The following is a 24,302-nucleotide window of genomic DNA, read 5'->3' on the forward strand; positions in this document are numbered from 1 at the left end:
AGGATCCCTTAAGACCGGGAGGTCAAGGCTGCAGTGAGCTTGTGCCACTGCACTCCAGCCTGGGTCACACAGTGAGACCCTTTCTCAAAAAACAAGAAAAAGGAAACTGGATTGATGGTGGTGGAGGGGAGGCTGGGCTGGGGTTGGAATGGGGACAAAGGAGTAAGTAGCAAGATCAGTTAAGTGTCTTCTATAATAACCTAGGTAAAAGTTAACTGGCTTGGACAGGGTAGTAAAAGTAGAAAATATGGAAAATAGATTCCAGATGTTATCTGAATGTAGCATCTGCTAGATTTATGACCAACTGGATACAGGGTGTTAAGAGAAAGTAAAGAATCAAAGATGACTTGGGAGTTTCTGGCTTAAACAATTAGAAGTCTGGAAATAATCTTTACTGAGATAGTTACAAGTTCAGGGAAAGTAGATTTTTTATTGTATTTTTTTACCCCTGGAAATAGACTTTATTTTTTAGAGCAGTGTTAGCTTCACAACAAAATTATGCATAAAGTACAGAGTTCTCTTGCTGGGCACAGTGGCTCATGCCTGTAATTCCAGCACTTAGGGAGGCAGAGGCAGGAGGATTGCTTGAACCCAAGGAGTTTAAGACCTGCTTGGGCAATAAAGAGGGACCTCATTCTCCATAAAGAGGAAAAAAAAAAAAAAAGAAAAATGTACAGACTTCCCATTTACCCCTACCCCTCCTCCTAAACAGCCTCCCCTCATCAACATTTCACACAGTGATAAATGTTACAAATGATGAGCATACCCTGACATCATTATCATCCAAAGGCCACAGTTTGTTTACGTTAGGGTCATTCCTATTGTATATTCTATGAGTTTTGAAAATTGTATAATGACATGTACCTACCATTATAGTATCATACAGAATAGTTTGACCTATTCAAACTCACCTCCCTCCAACCTCTGAAAACCAGTGATCTTTTCACTGTCTCTATAGTTTTGCCTTTCCCAAAATGTCATATAGTTGGAATCATATGTATATAGCCTTTTCCGGTTGTCTTCTTTCATTTAGTAATATGCATTTAAGGTTCTTCCATGTCTTTTTATGGCTTGATAGCTCATTTCTTCTCAGCACTGCATAATATTTCATTGTCTGGGTGTATTATAGTTTGTTCATCCACCTAGTGAAGAACATCTTGGTTCCTTCTAAGTTTTGGCAATTATGAATAAAGTGGCTATAAAAATCTATGTATAAGTTTTTGTATGGATTTAAGTTTACAACTCATTTGGGTAAATATCAAGAAGCAGGACTGCTGAATTATATGGTAACAGTATATTTAGTTTTGTAAGAAACTGCCAAACTGTCTTCCAAAGTGGCTGTACCATTTTGCATTCCGACCAGCAATGAATGAGAATTCTTGTTGCTCCACATCTTCATCAGCATTGGTACTGTCAGTGGGATTTTGGCTATTCTAATAGGTATACAGTGGTATTTCATGGTTGTTTCACTTTACATTTCTCCCATGACAGAGGAGGTAGAGCATCTTTTCATATGCTTATTTATCATTACTATATCTTCTTTGATGAGGTGTCTTTTGTCCATTCTTTTGGCATATATATATTTATTAAATCTTACTAATTTTTTTTTTTTTTGAGACACAGTCTCGTTCTGTCACCCAGGCTAAAGTGCAGTGGCACAATCTCAGCTCACTGCAACCTCTACCTCCCATGTTCCAGCAATTCTCCTGCCTCAGTATCCCGAGTAGCTAGGATTACAGGCATTCATCACCACGACTGTCTAATTTTTCTATTTTTAGTAGAAATGAAGTATCACCATATCAGCCAGGCTAATCTCGAACTCCTGACCTTGTGGTCCACCCGCCTTGGCCTCCCAAAGTGCTGGGATTACAGGCGTGAGCCACCATGCCCGACCAATCTTACTAACACTCTTTAAGACACAAACTAGGTGAGTAGACTACAGTGAAGAAATCTTACTTTAGAAAGCTAAGAAACCACTATGATACTTTCAGGAATTATCTTCAGGTTTCTTTTTTTTGAGACGGAGTTTCGCTCGTTACCCAGGCTGGAGTGCAATGGCGCTATCTCGGCTCACTGCAACCTCTGCCTCCCAGGTTCAAGCAATTATCCTGCCTCAGCCACCCAAGTAGCTGGGACTACAGGAGTGTGCCACCATGCCCAGCTAATTTTTGTATTTTTAGTAGAGATGGGGTTTCACCTTGTTGACCAGGATGGTCTCACCTTGTTGACCAGGATGGTCTCGATCTCTTGCCTTGTGATCCACCCGCCGCAGCCTCCCAAAGTGCTGGGATTATAGGCCTGAGCCACCGCGCCCGGCCATGCAGATTTCTTATCTTGATTCTGGGACTCCAGGTAATATTCAGCTCGTACAGCTACCACAAAGGCAGCAAATCCCCATTTGAATCTTTGTAATAATACATTGACAAAGAAAACATTCTTTGCAAAGCAACCCACGCATCTCCAAGCTTCATTGAGGACCCGTGGATCCCTTAGCCTTTCTGCAGCCAGCTTCTTCTGGACAGTTTGTAATGGTATCCCTTCTGTCTTCCATTGCTTATAATCTGGAAATTCCATTTTACTATGTTCATGTTCACGTCCATGCAAGATTATGAGAACTGAGGAAAACACATTGTGATGTGCCTTCCACTTTCACACCTAGGTGATAAGAATGTAATTGAGCACAATCATTCTAAAATACTGGCATGATCTGACAGCAATTTCCTTTTGTCCATTTTTTTTGTTTGTTTTTCTGTTTTTTGTTTTTGTTTTTTTTTTTTGAGACGGAGTTTTAGCTCTTGCTACCCAGGCTGGAATGCAATGGTGCGATCTCGGCTCACCACAACCTCCGCCTCCTGGGTTCAAGCAATTCTCCTGCCTCAGCCTCCTGAGTAGCTGGGACTACAGGCACGCGCCACCATGCCCAGCTAATTTTTTGTATTTTTAGTAGAGACGGGGTTTCACCATGTTGACCAGGATGGTCTCGATCTCTTGATCTCGTGATCCACCCGCCTCGGCCGCCCAAAATGCTGGGATTACAGGCTTGAGCCACCGCGCCCGGCCTCCTTTTGTCCATTTTTTAATTGGACTGTTCATCTTCTTACTGAGTTTTAAGAGTTCTCTGTAGGCTGGGCGCGGTGGCTCACGCCTGTAATCCCAACACTTTGGGAGGACGAGGCAGGCGGATCATCTGAGGTCGGGAGTTTGAGACCAGACTGACCCACATAGAAAAACCCCAACTCTACTAAAAATACAAAATTAGCTGTGCATGGTGGTGCATGCCTGTAACCCCAGCTACTTGGGAAGGTGAGACAGGAAAATTGCTTGAACCCAGAAGGCAGAGGTTGCGGTGAGCCAAGATTGCACCATTGCACTCCAGCCTGGGCAACAAGAGCGAAACTCCATCTCTTTTTTTTTTCTTTTTTTTTTTTTTTGGAGACAGAGTTTCACTGGAGTTTCACTCTTGTTACCCAGGCTGGAGTGCAATGGCACGATCTCGGCTCACTGCAACCTCCGCCTCCTGGGTTCAGGCAATTCTCCTGCCTCAGCCTCCTGAGTAGCTGGGATTACAGGCACGTGCCACCATGCCCGGCTAATTTTTTTTTGTATTTTCAGTAGAGACGGGGTTTCACCATGATGACCAGGATGGTCTCGATCTCTTGACCTTGTGATCCACCCACCTCGGCCTCCCAAAGTGCTGGGATTACAGGCGTGAGCCACCGCACCCGGCCCTGTGAAACTCCATCTCAAAAAAAAAAAAAAAAAAAAAAAAAATCTGTATATTTTGGATAACAATACTTTATCAGATATGTCTATTGCAAATATTTTCTCCCAGTACATGGATCATCTTTTCATTCTCTTGACAGGGTCTTTCACAAAGCAAAAGTTTTTAATTTTAATGAAATCTGGCTTATCAACTATTTCTTTGAAGAGCAGATGATTTTGATTTGTTTAGGTTTGGTTTGGAGGGTGGGGGACCACAAATATAATTTTTTAATTAGTTAATTAATTTATTTATTTATTTATTTATTTTTGAGACAGAGTTTTTCGCTCATTACCCAGGCTGGAGTGCAATGGCGTGATCTCGGCTCACCGCAACCTGGGTTCAGGCAATTCTCCTGTCTCAGCCTCCTGAGTAGCTGGGATTACAAGCACGCGCCACCATGCCCAGCTAATTTTTTGTATTTTTAGTAGAGACGGGGTTTCACCATGTTGATCAGGATGATCTCGATCTCTTGACCTTGTGATCCACCTACCTTGGCCTCCCAAAGTGCTGGGATTACAGGCGTGTAGAGCCACCGTGCCCGGCAATTAATGTATTTATTTAACGAAGTTTCATTCTTATTGTCTAGTGCAATGGCATGATCTTGGCTCACTGCAACCTCTGCCTCCCAGGTTCAAGAGATTCTCCTGCCTCAGCCTCCTGAGTAGCTGGGAGTACAGGCATCCACCACCACTTTCAGCTAATTTTTGTATTTTTAGTGGAGACAGGGTTTCACCACATTGGCCAGGCTGGTCGCAAACTCCTGAACTCAGGTAATCTACCCACCTTGGCCTCCTAAAGTGCTGGGATTACAGGCGTGAGTCACCATGCCTGGCCAAAGCGCTGCTATTTTTAGGTTATCCAAAAGCAATTAATACTTCAAAATTTTTTTTCTAATAGTATATAATTTTAAAATTAAAACAATATAATGATGCTTTTAAATACCTATCATAGGGCCTTACCTTCTCTCAATTAATATCTGCAATATTTTTTCATGTAACCTCATCAAACGTTCTCAAAGAATTCCACTACCATTAAGGTTCTTGTAGAAGTGCTTTCCTATAATCTGTGCAGGAGTGGGAAGCATTTTCTGTTTTGTTTCCAAGTCAGTTCCCTATAAGGCCTTCATGTTGTCAGTCACTAGGCCCATCTACGCTCCTCCCTTTCAGATTTCACATCTTTTAAGAAAAGGCCTGGCTGAGTGTGATGGCTCACACCAGTAATTCCAACACTTTGGGAGGCAGGCAGATTGCTTGAGTCCAGGAATTTGAGACCAGCCTGAGCAACATAGTGAAACCTCATCTCTACAAAAAAAAATTAAAAATTAGCAACCAGGCGCGGTGGCTCATGCCTGTAATCACAGCACTTTGGGAGGACGAGGTGGGTGGATCTCCTGAGGTAAGGAGTTGGAGACCCACCTGACCAACACAAAGAAACCCCATCTCAGCCGGGCACGGTGACTCAAGCCTGTAATCCCAGCACTTTGGGAGGCCAAGGTGGGTGGATCACAAGGTCAAGAGATCGAGACCATCCTGGTCAACATGGTGAAACACTGTCTCTATTAAAAATACAAAAAATTAGCTGGGCATGGTGGCACGTGCCTGTAATCCCAGCTACTCAGGAGGCTGAGGCAGGAGAATTGCCTGAACCCAGGAGGCGGAGTTTGTGGTGAGCCGAGATTGCGCCATTGCACTCCAGCCTGGGTAATAAGAGCGAAACTCCATCTCAAAAGAAAAAAAAAAAAAAGAAACCCCATCTCTACTAAAAATACAAAAATTGGGCAGGTGTGGTAGTGCATGCCTGTAATCCCAGCTACTCAGGAGGCTGAGGCAGGAGAATCGCTTGAACCTGAGAGGCAGAGGTTGTGGTGAGCCAAGATTGTGCCAGTTCATTCCAGCCTGGGCAAAAAGAGCAAGACTCCATCTTAAAAAAAAATTAGCTGGCCGGGCACGGTGGCTCAAGCCTGTAATCCCAGCACTTTGGGAGGCCGAGGCGGGTGGATCACGAGGTCGAGAGATAGAGACCATCCTGGTCAACATGGTGAAACCCCGTCTCTACTAAAAAAATACAAAAAATTAGCCGGGCATGGTGGCGCATGCCTGTAATCCCAGCTACTCAGGAGGCTGAGGCAGGAGAATTGCCTGAACCCAGGAGGCGGAGGTTGCGGTGAGCCGAGATCGCGCCAGTGCACTCCAGCCTGGGTAACAAGAGCAAAACTCCGTCTCAAAAAAAAAAAAAAAAATTAGCTGAGCACAGTGGTATGTACTCATAGACCCAGCTACTCAAGAGACTGAGGTGGGAGGATTGCCTGAGTCTAGGAGGTTGAAGCTACAGTGAGCTGTGATCACCCTGGGCGACAGAGAGCACACTCTATCTCAAAAAAAAAAGCTCATCAGGTGATCTCTTTTTTTTTTTTTGAGACAGGGTCTCACTGTTGCCCAGGCTGGAGTGCAGTGGCCCAATCATAGCTCACTGCAGCCTGGATCTCCTGGGGTCAAGTGATCTTCTGGCCTCAGCCACCCAAGTAGCTAGGACTACTGGTATGTACCATCACATCCAGCTATTTTTTTTTTTTTTTTTTTAGAAATGGGGTCTTGCTATGTTGCCCAGGCTGGTCTCAAACTCCTGGCCTCAAGTGATCCTCCCACCTTGGACTTCCAAAGCACTGGGATTAGGTCCAAGCCACTGCATCCAGCCAGAAGCTCATCTTTCATTCTTTCCATTACACACCTATTGGAGAGAAAAGTTCTCTATTTCCTACAATATTGACCTCTCAGCTTGCCCACCATTAGGAAATTGTTTGCTACCTGTAAACTTGGGGGCTTCACTAGGTAAACCCCTATAAAGATCAATTATTAAAATATTATGCAAACCATAAAGACTGTAAACTCCACCCTGAATTAAGCCAGACTATCCTCTAGAGAGCCTGTACTCACCCTACATTATACTGCCCTCCTTTTTCAATCGCTTTTTCCCAAATTACACTTTATGTCATGCCATCAATCTGTAGTGAGAGACATTATAGGAAACCATCCTCTACAGAGCTTGTCACTGTGCAGCCTGCAAATAAGGTATATAGCATACCATGATTAAACAATAGGCTTCAAGGAGGATCCAGGGGAGGAACGTTTTTCTCTGCTCCCTCTATCAGGAATAGATTTGATTTCCCTGAGAAACTTGTTTGTTTTTGTCATCTCAGACTCTGAGTATGTTCAGATGATCAGCTTCTGTCTTTCCATAGGCTGTTAGAATGCTTAGGGCCTAATTTCTAAGAAGTAACCTGGTCATCACAGTTTTTATTTTACATACTATTCTTTCTTACTTTTACTGCTGGCTCCATTTTGGTTTCCTATCTTTATCTTCTGTCTCCTTTTTCTTATTTGACTGTAATTTATCTTGCTATACCAAATGCATCTTTGTAAATCATGCTATATCCCTTTTGGAACAAAGTGAATTATTTAACATTTTGAAACTAATCACAGCTGGGCATAGTGGTTCATGCCTGTAATCCCAGCACTTTGGGAGGCAGAGGCGGATGGATCACGAGGTCAAGAGATCAAGACCATCCTGGCCAACATGGGGAAACCCCATCTCTACTAAACATACAAAAATTAGCTGAGAGCAGTGGCATGTGCCTGTAGTCACAGCTACTCGGGAGGCTGAGGCAGGAGAACTGCTTGAACCCAGGACACAGAGGTTGCAGTGAACCGATACAGCACCATTGCACTCCAGCCTGGGTGACAAACTAAGACTCTGTCTCGGAAAAAAAAAAAAAAAGAAACGAAACTAATCACAAAACAGATTCCTGAGGGGACTCCATGGTTCCCATATTTCAATATGCCAGAATTTTCACTGACATGCGACTGGTTCTCCTAGCTCCTAAGGCCTCCTAAACTTCAAGTCATCCCTGGTTGCTACCCCATACGCTATGTGCTAGCCTGAAAGTAACAGTGGACTATAAACTGAAGAACATCACTGTGAAACTCTGTCAATCTCAAAGGCTGAGTGTCTGGAGAACACATGCAAGCTACCTAGCAGCAACCTTCAACCAGGGCCCAGGCACGCTAACTAGAGTAAATTACAGCTGCTTCCTGTGACTGCCTGCCATGTCTGCTGATCCCAACTGAGAATTTAGAGAGCTATGTCTCTAAGCCAAAACTATTGCCTCTCATCTGTAGTTTGGCAGTAGCTTACCAACTGCTATCACACACACACAAAAATAAGAAGTCTATGAAACCTTGCTATAAACCCTATGTGAGTCAACCAATTACACACATACTGGCCTCAAAGAGCCCAGCCTTGGTCAGGCACAGCAGCTCATGCCTGTAATCCCAACACTTTGGGAGGCCAAGGCGGGTGAATCACGAGGTCAAGAGATGGAGACCATCGTGGCCAACATGGTGAAACCTCGTCTCTATGAAAAATACAAAAATTAGCCGGGCGCGGTGGCTCAAGCCTGTAATCCCAGCACTTTGGGAGGCCGAGGCGGGTGGATCACGAGGTCGAGAGATCGAGACCATCCTGGTCAACATGGTGAAACCCCGTCTCTACTAAAAGTGCAAAAAATTAGCTGGGCATGGTGGCACGTGCCTGTAATCCCAGCTACTCAAAAGGCTGAGGCAGGAGAACTGCCTGAACCCAGGAGGCGGAGGTTGCGGTGAGCCGAGATCGCGCCATTGCACTCCAGCCTGGGTAACAAGGGCGAAACTCCGTCCCCAAAAAAAAAAAAAAAAAAAAAATACAAAAATTAGCCGGCCGGGCGCGGTGGCTCAAGCCTGTAATCCCAGCACTTTGGGAGGCCGAGGCGGGTGGATCACGAGGTCAAGAGATCGAGACCATCCTGGTCAACATGGTGAAACCCCGTCTCTACTAAAAATACTAAAAAAATTAGCTGGGCATGGTGGCGTGTGCCTGTAATCCCAGCTACTCAGGAGGCTGAGGCAGGAGAATTGCCTGAACCCAGGAGGCGGAGGTTGCGGTGAGCCGAGATCGCGCCATTGCACTCCAGCCTGGGCAACAAGAGCGAAACTCCGTCTCAAAAAAAAAAAAAAAAAAATTAGCCAGGCATGGTAGTGCATGCCTGTAATCCCAGCTACTTGGGAGGCTGAGGCAGGAGAATCGCATGAACCTGGGAGGCGAAGGTTGCACTGAGCCGAGATCACACCATTGCACTCCAGCCTGGGCAACAAGAGCAAGACTGTATCTCTAAATAAATAAATAAATAACTGACAGCCAGGTGTGGTGTCTCACAGCCCGTTATGGTGTCTCACACCTGTAATATAAGCATTTTGGGAGGCCAAGTCAGGAAGATGGCTGGAGGCCCAGAGCTCAAGACTAGCTTGGGCAACATAGCAAAACCTCATCTCAACTAGCTAACTCAATAAATATCTAGCTAACATTATATTTCACATAGCCTTTACATAAAGTCTGTACTATCATACAGATCACTGGGAATAAGTTAGGAATTCGGAATGACAATAATATTCACACCCTTACAATCCAGAAGGTAGTATCTGTATCCTCAGGCTAGATCAGAGTTTCTCAACCATGGCACTAACTACTGAATCTTCATTGTAGGGCACTGTTTGCTGTCTTGTGGATGTTCAGCAACATTTCTGACATCTACACCTAATAGATACCCAATAGCAACTTCCTAGCCCTCCCTTGCCCCAGCTGTAATAACCAAAAATGTCTCTAGACACCGCCAAAAATCCCTTGGGGGGCAAAATTGTCCCCAGTTGAGAACAACTGGTCTACTAGATCTTTCTCCTGACTTTAATATTATGAGATCAGTGTTTAGAGAACCTTTGGCAATCAAGTAGTTGTTATTTAAGTGACCTAAGTATCCAAGAGTATTTTGGACACCTCTATTTAAATATCTTAGCTTGAAAGCATCTCAAACTTAACCTGGCCCAAACCAAACTTCCTTCATTCCTTAATCTAGTTACGGTACTAAGTAATCCGAGCCAGAAACTAAGAAATTATTCTAAACTCGTAGGCCGGGCGTGGTGGCTCAAGCCTGTAATCCCAGCACTTTGGGAGGCCGAGGTGGGTGGATCACGAGGTCGAGAGATCGAGACCATCCTGGTCAACAAGGTGAAACCCCGTCTCTACTAAAAATACAAAAAATTAGCTGGGCATGGTGGTGCATGCCTGTAATCCCAGCTGCTCAGGAGGCTGAGGCAGGAGAATTGCCTGAACCCAGGAGGCGGAGGTTGCGGTGAGCCGAGATCGCGCCATTGCACTCCAGCCTGGGTAACAAGAGTGAAACTCCGTCTCAAAAAAAAAAAAAAAAAAAAAAAAGAAAGAAATTATTCTAAACTCTCTTCCTCATAACCTAGACCTAATCTGTCAACAGGTGCCGCTATATACTTTCCTCGTTTCCTTCCAACACAACAATCACTTATTATTGCCTCATCTCAGACTCATATCACCTGGCCTACTGCTTCTTTAAGATTTTTGGCCCATTTCAATCCATGGTCCCCAGTGCTGCCAGAAAAACATTTCAAAAGCCTACCGTCATTGTCCTTCTTAAAAATTCCTCAAGAGTATTCCTCCGTCTATAGCAATGTTCCCCAAACACCAACTACCATTTTCATGATTTTGCCATACTCCTACCATATACAACAGTGTATCCCTGTAATTCTTTGAATCTACTTTTATTTTTAGTTAGCTACATTTTAACAGTATCACAAATCAAAGTATAATTTTTTCTCTAAAATATAAAAACATTTCAAAGTGTTCATGTACCACCTAAAAGATAATCATCTAAGTTTAACAGCCTCTTATATGATTTGGCATCTTTCTTTCCAATACCACCTCCAGCCACACTAAACCACTTCAAGTTCCCCGAACCAGCCACATTCTTGCTGATTACCCTATACTATTGCACATGGTATTTATTCTGCTTGCATGTTCTTTCCTTCTCATTTTCAGGAGGCTGAACTCTGCTCAGCCTAATTGCTCCTTTATGAAACCATCTCTGGCTCCAAAGTTACCTACTGCTTCTTCTATGTTTGCCAACACCCTGGGCAGCCTCTATTACTGTCTTTGTTTACCTCTTTATCTCCCTTACTACAGGTATTGATCGACTTACCACCTATGCAACTTACGACCATTCGACTTTACGACCACAATCACTAGCCACGACTGCTCTGTGTCTGGCAGTGCAAACGTTGCCCAGCTGGGTATACGACAGTGCGGACCAGCATCCGGCAGCACTACCATCTCCGCGTGTACCACTGCAACTGTACATATAGCCTACCCAACTTACGACCAAATCGTGTTACTACCGTGTCCCGACCGTGGTCGTACGTCGAGCACTAGCTGGTATATTGAAAGCCCCTCAAAGACTAAGTATCTGATTCTACCCCTGGCACCAACAGGGAACAGTACTTAACACAAGGAATCATTTAAAGAAATATTTGCTGGCTGGGCACAGTGGCTCACACCTGTAATCTCAGCATTTTCAGAAGCCGAGGCACAAGAATTACTTGAAGCATTTGGGATCAGCCTAGACAGCATAGCAAGATGCTATCCCTTAAAATTTCTTTTTTTTAATTAGCTGAGCTTCACTATTGCACAACTGTACTTCCAGCTACTTTGGAGGCTGAGGCAGAAGGATCAATTGAGCCTAGGAGTTTGAGGTTGCAGTGTGCTATGATTGTACCACTGCACTCCAGCCTGGGCAACAGACTGAGATCTTATCTCAAAAAAAAAAAAAGAAGAAGAAGAAGAGAAGAAACAAGTATAAACAAGTATTTGTCGTAAAACACTATATAGTTTGATTATCTTTTACTGATTATCACATACAGGTATTCATCGACTTACAACCTATGCAACTTACGACCATTCGACTTTACGACCACAATCGCTAGCCACGACTGCTCCGCGTCTGGCAGCACAAACGTTGCCCAGCTGGGCGTACGACAGTGCGGACCAGCATCCGGCAGCACTACCACATCCGCGTGCACCATTTCAACTGTTATCCCAGACTCGGTAAAGCAATTTGTGTTTTGTGTCTTGGATATTTTTCATCAAACCCCTCCCAAGATGTCTACCAAGAGGAAATTGTCTTTGTCTACGCCTCAGCCTGCCAAGAAGGAAAGAAAGGCCATCGATCTCCACACGAAAATGAAGGTAATTAAGCAGTACGAAGGAGGAAAGATAGTGAATGTGATCGCACGTGATACAAAGTTATCACACTCGACTGTGTCGACGATTTTGAAAGATAAAGAATTCATGAAGCTGTGAATGGTTCTGTACCCATGCGATCAACAGTTGTAACAACGCAACGAAGCGGGCCCATCCATGAAATGGAGAAATTGCTGCCTCAGATGACGACATCAACGATCCGCAGCCAAGCACCAGTGGCTAATAATGAATGTTTCGTACATGTTTATATATTTTGGTATGTTTTGCAATTGGGAAAATGTTTCCTATGGTATTTTTTACACCTGTATTTTGTATTTTTGTACGCACCTGTATTTTGTAATTTTGTATGTTTTGCAAATATTAAACCAGTTGTACTGGTAATGCAGTGTTTTACTTAAACCTGACGAATGTAAAAATAAGAAACAAAATGGTGTAATGCAGTGTTTTACTTAAACCTGACGAATGTAAAAATAAGAAACAAAATGGTGTAGAGATGATACAAATGGCATAAAATGAACAAAGAAAATTATCATATAACAATAATGAAAGAAAATTATGATAAAATATGACTTAAAGATTTTTATAGCATCATTTCACAGTACTGTACTGTACATATGGCGTACTCAACTTAACGACCAAATCGTGTTACGACCGGTCTGTTGGAACCAATCGTGATCGTAAGTCGAGCACTAGCTGTACAAGGCAGTGTTCTAAAATTGTAGAAAATACAAACAAGGAATGGCCAAGCACAGAGGCTCACCCCTATAATCCCAGCACTTTGGGAGGCCAAGGTGAGTGGATCTCTTGAGGCCAGAAGCTCGAGATGAGTCTGGCCAATATGGTGAAACCCCATCTCCACCAAATATATATAATATATATATGTTATATATATGTATACACACACACACACACACACACACACACACACACACACATTAGTGAGGCGTGGTGGTGTGCACCTGTAATCCCAGCTACTTGGGAGGCTGACGCGGGAGAATAGCTTGAACCTAGGGCAGGGTACAGGTTGCAGCAAGCTGAGATCACACCACCGCACTCCAGCCTGGACAGAGGCTCCATCTCAAAAACAAAAACAAACAAACAAAAACAAGGAATGAATCTGGCCTTCAAAAAGCTTCCAGTTTAATAATGGAGATAGACATATTTGCTATCATAAAAGACAGAACACTCCAAGTGATAAAATGGGGAAATAAAAGGCTACGGAGCAAAGCAATGTCAGTGTAGGAAGAGAAGTACAGGAATTTTATATACTTATTTTTTGAGATGAGGTTTCACAATGTTGGCCAGGCTAGTCTTGAACTCCTGACCTTAGGTGATCCGCCCGCCTCCGCCTCTGCCTCCCAAAGAGCTGGGATTACAGGCATGAGCCACCACGCCCGGCCTAGAACTGGAATTTTAAAACAGCAAATAAACTCAGATATGTATTCTGTTGAGGCACTATGGCAAAAATCATTTGAACCCCACCAAGTCCTGGCCCTGATATCTGTTCTGCCTATCACAAAGACTGTGTAAATGACAGAATGAACATGAAGGGGCTCTCAAAACTGTAAGTGGCTATGTAAATTCTAATCATTGTTAATAAATTCTGACTGTGGAACCTAGGAGCCGTGCATAGAGGAAGTGGCACCTGAGCTAGAGCTCAAAAGGGAGGTAATAGAGGGCATACCAGGTGTTCTATAAAAGAAGCTTAAATGATAGTTGTAAATGTGAACCCTGAAGCCAGACACCGTAGGTCTGAATCCCACCACGCTTCACTTACTTACTAGCTGTATGACTATGGAAAGTTACTAAATCTGTGTCAACTTCAGTTACCCATCTAAAAAATGGGGCAAATACTAGTACTCAATTCACGGTGTCAAGAGTATTAAATGATTTAGTATTTGTACTATATAAATTTTTCTTTTTTTTTTTTTGAGACAGAATCTCGCTCTGCCACCCAGGTTGTAGAGCAGTGGCACGATCTCAGCTCACTGCAACCTCCGCCACCCAGGGTTCAAGCGATTCTCCTGCCTCAGCCTCCAGAGTAGCTCAGATTACAGGCATGCACCCGGCTAATTTTTATATTTTTAGTAGAAATGGGGTTTTGCCATGTTGGCCAGGCTGGTCTCAAACTCCTGACCTCAGGTGATCCACCTGCCTGGCCTCCCAAAGTGCTGGGATTATAGGCGTCAGCCACCGTGCCTAGCCTGTTTTTATATTTTTTTTTAAATGTGAGCCAGTCACGGTACCTTACATCTGTAATCCCAGCACTTTGGGAGGACTAGGTGGTAGGACTACTTCAGGCTAGGAGTTAGAGACCAGCCTGGGTAACAAAGCAAGACTCCATCTCTACAAAAAAAAATGTAAAAAATTAGCCAAGTATGGTGGTACATGCCTAAAGTCCTAGCTACTCAGGGGGATGAGGCAGGAGGATCACCTGGGCCCAAGAGTTTGAGGCTGCAGTGAGCCATGTCTGCACTAGTGGACTCCATCCTGGGGCCACTAGAAAATTTGAAGCTTACATTTCTGAGCATGATATTTCTACTGGAGAACATTGTTATAACACTATTTTCTTTTTTTTTTTTTTCTTTGAGACAGAGTTTCACTCTTGTTACCCAGGCTGGAGTGCAATGGCGCGATCTCGGCTCACCGCTATCTCCGCCTCCTGGGTTCAGGCAATTCTCCTGCCTCAGCCTCCTGAGTAGCTGGGATTACAGGCACGCGCCACCATGCCCAGCTAAATTTTTTGTATTTTTAGTAGAGACGGGGTTTCACCATATTGATCAGGATGGTCTCGATCTCTTGACCTCGTGATCCACCCGCCTCAGCCTCCCAAAGTGCTGGGATTACAGGCTTGAGCCACCGCGCCCGGCCATAACACTATTTTCATAAGACAAAGGAGAATATAATTCTGTGGCCAAAAAGACAAATGAAATGTGGCCATGAGGACAGACAAGATGTAATAAAGGGTCTTACAAAGATAGAAAACACTCTTCTGCCGGGCGCGGTGGCTCAAGCCTGTAATCCCAGCACTTTGGGAGGCTGAGGCGGGTGGATCGCGAGGTCGAGAGATCGAGACCATCCTGGTCAACATGGTGAAACCCCGTCTCTACTAAAGATACAAAAAATTAGCTGGGCATGGTGGTACGTGCCTGTAATCCCAGCTACTCAGGAGGCTGAGGCAGGAGAATTGCCTGAGCCCAGGAGGCGGAGGTTGCGGTGAGCCGAGATCGCGCCATTGCACTCCAGCCTGGGTAACAAGAGCGAAACTCCGTCTCAAAAAAAAAAAAAAAAAAAAAAAGAAAACACTCTTCTAACCTCATACAAAGCCATGGTGTGTTCCTAACTGTTGTACTGTGTTCAGCTGTCCTCAGTGTACCTAAAGAAAAATTCAATGCAAAACCACCAAACAACTCGGCCAAGCATGGTAGCTCACGCCTGTAATCCCAGCACCTTGGGAGGCTGAGGCAAGCGGATCATTTGAGGTCAGGAGTTTGAGACCAGCCTAGCCAACATAGTAAAATTCCATCTATACTAAAAATACAAAAATTAGCCAGATGTGGTAGCAGGCACCTGTAATCCCAGCTACTTAAGAGGCTGAGGCAGGAGAATCACCTGAACCTGGGAGGCGGAGATTGTAGGGAGCCAAGATGGCGCTCCAGCCTGGGCAATAGGGTGAGACTCAGTCTCAAAAAAAAAAGCCTCAGGTAAACATGTCACCCTTAAGAACTGTACAAGAGATTAAACAATCTCCAAGTTACAGAACCCCTGCTCCCCAAAAATATTAATACTTAAGTGTAGGTATTCAGCAAACCTGCCTTATCATTCATTCTTCCTCTTGGCCAGGTATGGAATCTGTACCTTGTATTAATGTCTCTGAAATCTTTCTTGTGGATAAAATCACATAAGCTCTTTATAAGAAAGGTTATACTGTGGTCCATTCACTTTCACATATGCCATTCTTATTCCTTCAAAACAGTTATGTATGCCAGGCACAGTGGTTCACACCTGCAATCTCAGCACTTTGGGAGGCTGAGAATCACCGAGTTCAAGCCCAGCCTGGCAAACATGGTAAAATCTCGTCTCTACTAAAAATACAAAAATTAGTGGAGATGGTGGCAGGTGCTTGTAATCCCTGCTACTCAGGATGCTGAGGTAGGAGAATCGCTTGAATCCGGGAGGAGGAGGTTGCAATGAGCTGAGAACATGCACCTGCGCTCCAGCCTGGGCAACAGAGCAAGACTCCATCTCAAAAACACAAACAAACAGAGTTATGTAAATTTGATCCAGTAGTGATGTGACCATTTCCAAAGTAGCAAAACAAAAATTGTGACTAGTTCTAGAACATCCTATGCATTCATTATTTGATCTAGTATCTCCATCTTCTAATCAATTTAAAACACAGGTAAATTTCTGTCTTTTTTTTTTTTTTTTTTTTTTTTTTTTTTTTGAGGCGGAGTTTCACTCTTGTTACCCAGGCTGGAGTGCAATGGCGCGATCTCGGCTCACCGCAACCTCCGCCTCCTGGGTTCAGGCAATTCTCCTGCCTCAGCCTCCTGAGTGGCTGGGATTACAGGCACACGCCACCATGCCCAGCTAATTTTTTGTATCTTTGGTAGAGACGGGGTTTCACCATGTTGACCAGGATGGTCTCGATCTCTCGACCTCGTGATCCACCCGCCTCAGCCTCCCAAAGTGCTGGGATTACAGGCTTGAGCCACCGCGCCCGGCTAATTTCTGTCTTATTTTCTTTTTTTTTGAGACGGAGTTTCGCTCCTGTTACCCAGGCTGGAGTGCAATGGCGCGATCTCGGCTCACCGCAATCTCCGCCTCCTGGGTTCAGGCAATTCTCCTGGCTCAGCCTCCTGTGTAGCTGGGATTACAGGCACGTACCACCATGCCCAGCTAATTTTTTGTATTTTTAGTAGAGACGGGGTTTCACCATGTTGACCAGGATGGTCTCGATCTCTTGACCTTGTGATCCACCCGCCTCGGCCTCCCAAAGTGCTGGGATTACAGGCTTGAGCCACCGCGCCCAGCCATTTCTGTCTTATTTTCTACCAGAACAAATCTTTTCCAACATGTTCATCAAGTGGCCTCAATGATTTCTTTTCTTCTTAATAAAATCTTTTTTTTTTTTGCCTTTATAGCCTCAGAAAAAATTTTCCTGGCGTATTTCTTGGCCTGCCTAATTTTAGGTTGTGCTTCATGCCAAGAAACAGAAACAAAATTAAATTTCTTTAAATACACCAGAGATGAGCAACATAAGCAAATTAATCTGATAAAAACATTTCCAAGACAGAAGAAAAGTCTCTACTTATAAAGAAAAATTCAGAATTATTTTTTGTCTTGATTGCCCAAAATATACTTTTTTAAGTTTATGAAGAATAGATACAGACTGGGTACAGTGGCTCATGCCTGTTGTCTCAGCATTTTGGGAAGTGAGGTGGGAGGTTCACTTGAGCCCAGGAGTTCAAGACTCTCCTGGGTAACATAGCAAGACGCTGTCTCTACCAAAAAAAAAATAAATAAAAATTAGCTGGGCATGGTGGCACGTGTCTGTGGTCCCAGCTACTGAGGAAGCTAAGGTGGGAGGATTGCCTCAGCCCAGGAGGTCAAGGCTGCAGTGAGCCATGATTGTGCCACCACACTACAGCATGGATGACAGTGAGACCCTGTCTCCCAAAAAATAAAAACAAAAAATAAAATTTTTTAAGAAAAAAAGAAAAACAAATACAAGCAAAGTATAATGCAGTTGTGTTCAATAGGAAATAAAATGGTCTAAAAACTGTATTTCGTTAAGGTAAGAAGGAAATCTAATGTTTATCAAAGTAAGAGGTCCAAAGAAGTCCAACAGATTCTTTTTTTTTTTTTTTTTTCTGACATGAAGTCTCCCTCTGTCACACAGGCTGGAGCGCAGTGGCTTGATCTTGGGTCACCACAACTTACGCCTCCCCGGTTCAAGCGATTCTCCTGCCTCACCCTCCCAAGTAGCTGGGATTACAAGCACCCTCCACCACCCACAGCTTGTTTTTGTATTTTTAGTACAGACTGGGTTTCAATTCACTATGTTGACCAGACTGGTCTCAAGCTCCTGACCTCAAGTGATCACCTGCCTCAGCCACCCAAAGTGCCTAGATAAACGGCATGAGATATTGCACCTGGCCAGATTATCTTTCAAATGATTTCAGTGCCCAATTTCTTTCTTTCTTTCTTTTTTTTTTTTTTTTGAGACCGAGTCTCACTCTGTCACGCAGGCTAGAGTATAGTGGTGTAATCTCTGCTCACTGCAAACCTCCACCTCCTGAGTTCAAGAAATTCACCCTGCCTCAGCCTCCAACGTAGCTGGGATTACAGGCACCCACCACCATGCCCAGATAATTTTTGCTTTTTTTAGTAGAGATGGGGTTTCCCATGTCGGTCAGGTTGGTTTCGAACTCCTGACCTCAAATAATCCACCCACCTTGGCCTCCCAAAGTTCTGGATTATGCCATGCCTGAGACACGTTTTCATAAAAATAAAAAAATAAAAATAAATTAAAAAAACATTTTATGGGCCGGGCGCGGTGGCTCAAGCCTGTAATCCCAGCACTTTGGGAGGCCGAGGCGGGTGGATCACGAGGTCAAGAGATCGAGACCATCCTGGTCAACATGGTGAAACCCCGTCTCTACTAAAAAATACAAAAAATTAGCTGGGCATGGTGGCATGTGCCTGTAATCCCAGCTACTCAGGAGGCTGAGGCAGGAGAATTGGCTGAACCCAGGAGGCAGAGGTTGCGGTGAGCCGAGATCGCGCCATTGCACTCCAGCCTGGGTAACAAGAGCAAAACTCCATCTCAAAAAAAACAAAAACAAAAACAAAAACATTTTATTTATCATAAACACAAAGTTTTAAAAAGCTTTATACAAGATAAATAAAAAGAAAAAATTCCACAACAATTCATTGACATGCAATAGTCAACCTCCCCTACAGGATTAATAATGCTACTAAGAGGTCTGTTTAGTTTTCCATGAATTGGATCCCAAAGCTAGTAATATTCTTATTCCAAAAAAAAAAAAAAAGAAAGAAAGAAAGAAACACACATAGCAGAAAGAAGCCACAAAACAAATGTCTGAAGGACTGATGAGTATGTATGCTACATTGCTACCAAAGAAGGCTCTATCCGTATTTTAAATTATCCTATTAAAAACAGGAGAATGAGCCGGGCGCGGTGGCTCAAGCCTGTAATCCCAGCACTTTGGGAGGCTGAGGCGGGTGGATCACGAGGTCGAGAGATCGAGACCATCCTGGTCAACATGGTGAAACCCCGTCTCTACTAAAAGTGCAAAAAATTAGCTGGGCATGGTGGCACGTGCCTGTAATCCCAGCTACTCAGGAGGCTGAGGCAGGAGAATTGCCTGAACCCAGGAGGCGGAGGTTGTGGTGAGCCAAGATCGCGTCATTGCACTCCAGCCTGGGTAACAGGAGCGAAACTCCATCTCAAAAAAAAAAAAAAAAAAAAAAAAAACAGGAGAATGAGGCCGGGCCCAGTGGCTCACGCCTGTAATCCCAGCACTTTGGGAGGCCGAGACGGGTGGATCACGAGGTCAAGAGATCGAGACCATCCTGGTCAACATGCTGAAACCCTGTCTCTACTAAAAATACAAAAAATTAGCTGGGCATGGTGGCGCGTGCCTGTAATCCCAGCTACTCAGGAGGCTGAGGCAGGAGAATTGCCTGAACCCAGGAGGCGGAGGTTGCGGTGAGCCGAGATCACACCATTGCACTCCAGCCTGGGTAACAAGAGCAAAACTCCGTCTCAAAAAAAACAAAAACAAAAACAGGAGAATGCACAAGAATGACTCCCCTATAATATGCCTCATAAAATTAACATATAAGTACAATTCAGTTACATTCACAACAGCATGTGTAGTCTCAAACATTATGCATACTTGTTGACTGATGTTAAGTATCAACTTCCTATACCAAAGAAAAAACAAACAAAACAAAACCCAGAGTAATATATTTCTTTTTTTTTTTTTTTTTAGACGGAGTTTCACTCTTGTTACCCAGGCTGGAGTGCAATGGCGTGATCTCGGCTCACCGCAACCTCCGCCTCCTGGGTTCAGGCAATTCTCCTGCCTCAGCCTCCTGAGTAGCTGCGATTACAGGCATGCGCCACCATGCCCAGCTAATTTTTTTGTATTTTTAGTAGAGACGGGGTTTCACCATGTTGACCAGGATGGTCTCGATCTCTTGACCTCGTGATCCACCCGCCTCGGCCTCCCAAAGTGCTGGGACTACAGGTTTGAGCCACCGCGCCCAGCCTCACAGTAATACATTTCTTGAAGAATACACTGAGTAAGATAAATAACTAGAACGAGCTGATAAGCACTGCTAGAAACCTAAGCACTGGTTTCAGCAAATGCATAAACACTTTTCAAAAAAGCAGCGTACCTAGGATGGGTGCGGGGCTCACGTCTGTAATCCCAGCACTTTGGGAAGTCGAGGTGGGCGGACCAATTGAGCTCAGGAGTTCGAGACCAGCCTGGCCAACATGGCGAAAACCCGTCTCTACTAAAAATACAAAACAGCTGGGTGTCATGGCACGCGCCTGTAATTTCACCTACTCGGGAGGCTGAGGCAGGTGAATCACTCGAGCCCAGAAGGCAGAGGTGCAGTGAGCCAAGATCGCGCCACTGCGCTCCAGCGTGGATGACAGAGTGAGGCTGTTTCAATAAAAAATAATAATAATGGCCGGGTGCGGTGGCTCACATCTGCAATTCCGGCACTTTGGGAGGCCGAGGCCGGCAGATCACGAGGTCAGGAGTTCAAGACCAGCCTGGGCAACACGGTGAAACCCCACCTCTGCTAAAACAAAAATTAGCCAGCCGTGGCGGCATGTGCCTGTAATCCCAGCTGCTCAGGAGGCTGAGGCAGGAGAATCGCTTGAACCCGAGAGGCGGAGGCTACAGTGAGCTGAGATCACGCCACTGCACTTCAGCCTGGGCGGCAGAGACTCCGTCTCAAAGAAAAATAAAATAAATGAATAATAGTAAATTGAAAAGAAAAACAGTATATCAAACGCATTCTTTTACCCATACATACATTTACTTGGACTCAAGAGCAACAAGGAACTCATCTTTAAAAAACCGAGAAAACGAAATCTTGAGTTAAGAAGGGATTAAGGGGAAAGTATTTGTATTTATTAAGAACAAACTACTTTCTCCACTTCAGTAAGCTCAACAAAATACTCAGAAACGGGTTCACCTCTGAATTAGCAAAAGAAAACCCACGGTCCTAAAAGGCAATTTGGAGGAGTTGGAGGAGTTAGCAGAGAAGGGAGACGACCTGACATTCGCTCTCGTCAGTAGCAAACCACTCGGACCCACCGCCTTCTCCTTCCTCAGAGACCTAAACAAACACACTGGGGCCGCGTTGCAAGAGCCGGTGGCATCTCCTGTCAGACGCCGGCCACTCTGCGCTCCTGTCACCTCCAGCGGGGACGATCCCATCCGGAGGGCACTGCCGCCGGGGCTCGGCAGCGACTGCCGGAGATCCCGGGATGGGGTGGAAAGCTGAGTCTTGTAAGCAAAGCTGTTGCAGCTACGGGTCCCGGGGCAGCCCGAAGGCCAAAAGGGGCGACCCTGGGGTAGAGGCCGCGAAATCCCTTGGGATACCCACTGAGGCAACTGGGACAGCATTTGGGGGACTTGGTTCCCCCAACCCTTGGCGTCACGCCGGGTCGGACAGGGTCGCATGGCATCGGGGCGGGCCCTCCACCGCGGAGAGACGGGACACGGGATACCCGGCGGGGGTCCCAGGGAGAGAGGAAGGGCGGGCCGGCGGGCGCCCCACAGCCGGAAGGGGCGAGCCTGTAAGCAGCGCTCTGGCCCCGGCAGGGCTCACCTTCAGGTCGTTCTCTGGCAGGTACTTGCACAGCCGCGCTATCTCCACATACTTGTCCAGGTCTAGCGGCGCCATTTTAGGAATAACAAACCGCGGCGACAGCGGCGGGGGCGGCGGCGGCGGCGGCAGCGGCAGCGGCGGAGGCCGAAGCCGGAACTCTCCCTACGTCACGTCCGGACCGTGAGTGGCGTCTGCGCAGCGCCGTTAAAGCACGACCCGCTTCTCCCCGCTACCTCGGTACGCCCGGCGCCCCTTCTGGCTGAACCCCGGCTGCAGGCCCCGAGAGGCCCCGCTCGGTCCAGCCCGCGAAACCTGATGGGGCCCGTAGTCGTCTGCCGCGGGGGGTCCTGGGATTTGTAGTTTTCAGTTATGGACATACACCCCCCCTTTCTTTTCCTCCCATTCAGTTCCTCCAGACTTTGACCTCCCGGCAGCGGGCAAGGCTTTTCCGAGGCAAAACAGCGGAGTAGGTGGTCCTAGCCATTCACTGGTTTCTCCTTCCAACCCTTTTAAGCACTCTCTCACTTTCACTTAACAACTGGGTAAGCCTGGCTGTAGTAACCTGTTTGCACCTTTCCAAGTCCCTGTGAAAACCTCGCTTAAGCCTGTGGCAGAGATGTCACGCTCCAGCCTGAAAGGAAGGGAAAGAAATATTAAAGCATTTCTTTCCTTTTTTTTTTTTTTTTTTTTTTTGAGACGGAGTTTCGCTCTTGTTACCCAGGCTGGAGTGCAATGGCGCGATCTCGGCTCACCGCAACCTCCGCCTCCTGGGTTCAGGCAATTCTCCTGCCTCAGCCTCCTGAGTAGCTGGAATTACAGGCACGCGCCACCATGCCCAGCTAATTTTTTGTATTTTTAGTAGAGACGGGGTTTCACCATGTTGACCAGGATGGTCTCGATCTTTTGACCTCGTGATCCACCCGCCTCCCAAAGTGCTGGGATTACACGCTTGAGCCACGGCGCCCGGCCTAAAGCATTTCTTATGCTAAATGCGATACAAATTCTATTTTTCCGTTTAATCTTCTTAACGATTGATAGGAAAGTGAGACTTGGAGGCTTCAGGTAGTTTACCCCAAATCTCACAGAGAACAAAATGGTGGGGCCAAGTTTGGAAAATGGCTTAAGCTTAAGCATACTTCCAGTGAGAATCTCACGAAGGCAGGGAGTTTTCTGCTGTAACTCCAGCACCGAGAACAGTACCGCATACCTTCAGTAGTTTATTCAACCGCTCTTTATTGAGCAACAAAGATGTACCAGGTACAGCTGCAGGCGCTTGGAATACTTAGTGAACAAAATAGACAAAGATCTCTATCCTATCTGTAGCGACAAAAACTACCAAAATTAGCCGGGGGCGGTAGTGCGTGCTTGTGGTCCCAACTACTCTGGAGGCTGAGGCAGAAGAATCGCTGGAGCCCAGGAAGTAGAGGTTGCAGTGAGCTGAGATCGTGTCACTGCACTCCAGCTTGGGGGACAGAGCGAGATCCTCAAAAATAAATAAAATTAAATTAGTAAAAGGAAGCTGCTGTATAGGACTGGGGTGGGGTGCAATAGCTGTAGCTAAGAAATCAGTTAGGAGACTGTTATGTAATCCAATAGTAGCAGGTGCTCAATACATATTTGTTGCTCAAGTGACCCCGGAATGAATACGCTCACTCTCTACAGTGTATTTTGTGGACGTTTGGCTAACCCTTAATGACATATCTGGGTAAACTTCTTTGTATTATTATTCTAACTCTTCTGAAAGTATGAAATTGTTTCAAAGTAGAATTAATTTTTAAAAGTTTGTTTCAGAATGAATGATGCCCACAAGCATTCATTTCTTCATTTGTTTAACAAATAGTTATATAGTGCCTATTGGTTGGCTGCAGTGGCTCACACCTGTAATCTCAGCACTCTGGGAGACCAAGACAGGCAGACCTCCTGAGGTCAGGAGTTCAAGGCCAGCCTGGCCAACGTGGCAAAACTCCATCTCTACTAAAAATACAAAATACTCAGCCTTCTCTTCCTGGTTCTTCCCAGAGTTGGAAAAAGCTGGGTTGAGAGGGTGAAAAAAAAATAAAAATAATCAAAATTTAAAAATACAAAATACTTGTACAGGTGTGGTGGCTCACACCTGTAATCAAAGCACTTTGGGAAGCCAAGGCAGGCATATCACCTGATGTCGGGAGTTTGAGACCAGCCTGACCACCATGGAGAAACACTTTCTCTACTACAAGTACAAAAAATTCGCCAGGCGTGGTGGCCTGCACATGTAATCCCAGCTACTCGGGAGGCTGAGGCAGGAGAATCACTTGAACCCAGGAAGCAGAGGTTGCAGTGAGCCAAGATCGTGCCGTTGCACTCCAGCCTGGACAACAAGAGTGAAACTCTGCCTCAAAAAAAGAAAACTACGGGCCGGGCACGGTGGCTCATGCCTGTAATCCCAGCACTTTGGGAGGCCAAGGCGGGTGGATCACGAGGTCAAGAGATCGAGACCATCCTGGTCAACACGGTGAAACCCCAT

At 45.3% G+C, this 24,302-nt stretch overlaps 1 protein-coding gene across 1 annotated transcript in view; it reads right to left on the reverse strand.

Moving 5' to 3' along the window:
• PPP6C (protein phosphatase 6 catalytic subunit) overlaps positions 1–22,084 on the reverse strand; it is a 52,404-nt gene extending 30,320 nt beyond the window's left edge. The window contains exon 1 of the mRNA XM_039474695.2: positions 21,800–22,084. Within this exon, the coding sequence (XP_039330629.1) occupies positions 21,800–21,874 (75 nt within the window). The 5' untranslated portion in view covers positions 21,875–22,084. The remainder of the gene's footprint in view (positions 1–21,799) is intronic.
• Between the last annotated feature and the right edge of the window lie 2,218 nt (positions 22,085–24,302).

Source organism: Saimiri boliviensis, chromosome 2, assembly GCF_048565385.1.
Source record: "Saimiri boliviensis isolate mSaiBol1 chromosome 2, mSaiBol1.pri, whole genome shotgun sequence".
NCBI classification, from domain to species: domain Eukaryota; kingdom Metazoa; phylum Chordata; class Mammalia; order Primates; family Cebidae; genus Saimiri; species Saimiri boliviensis.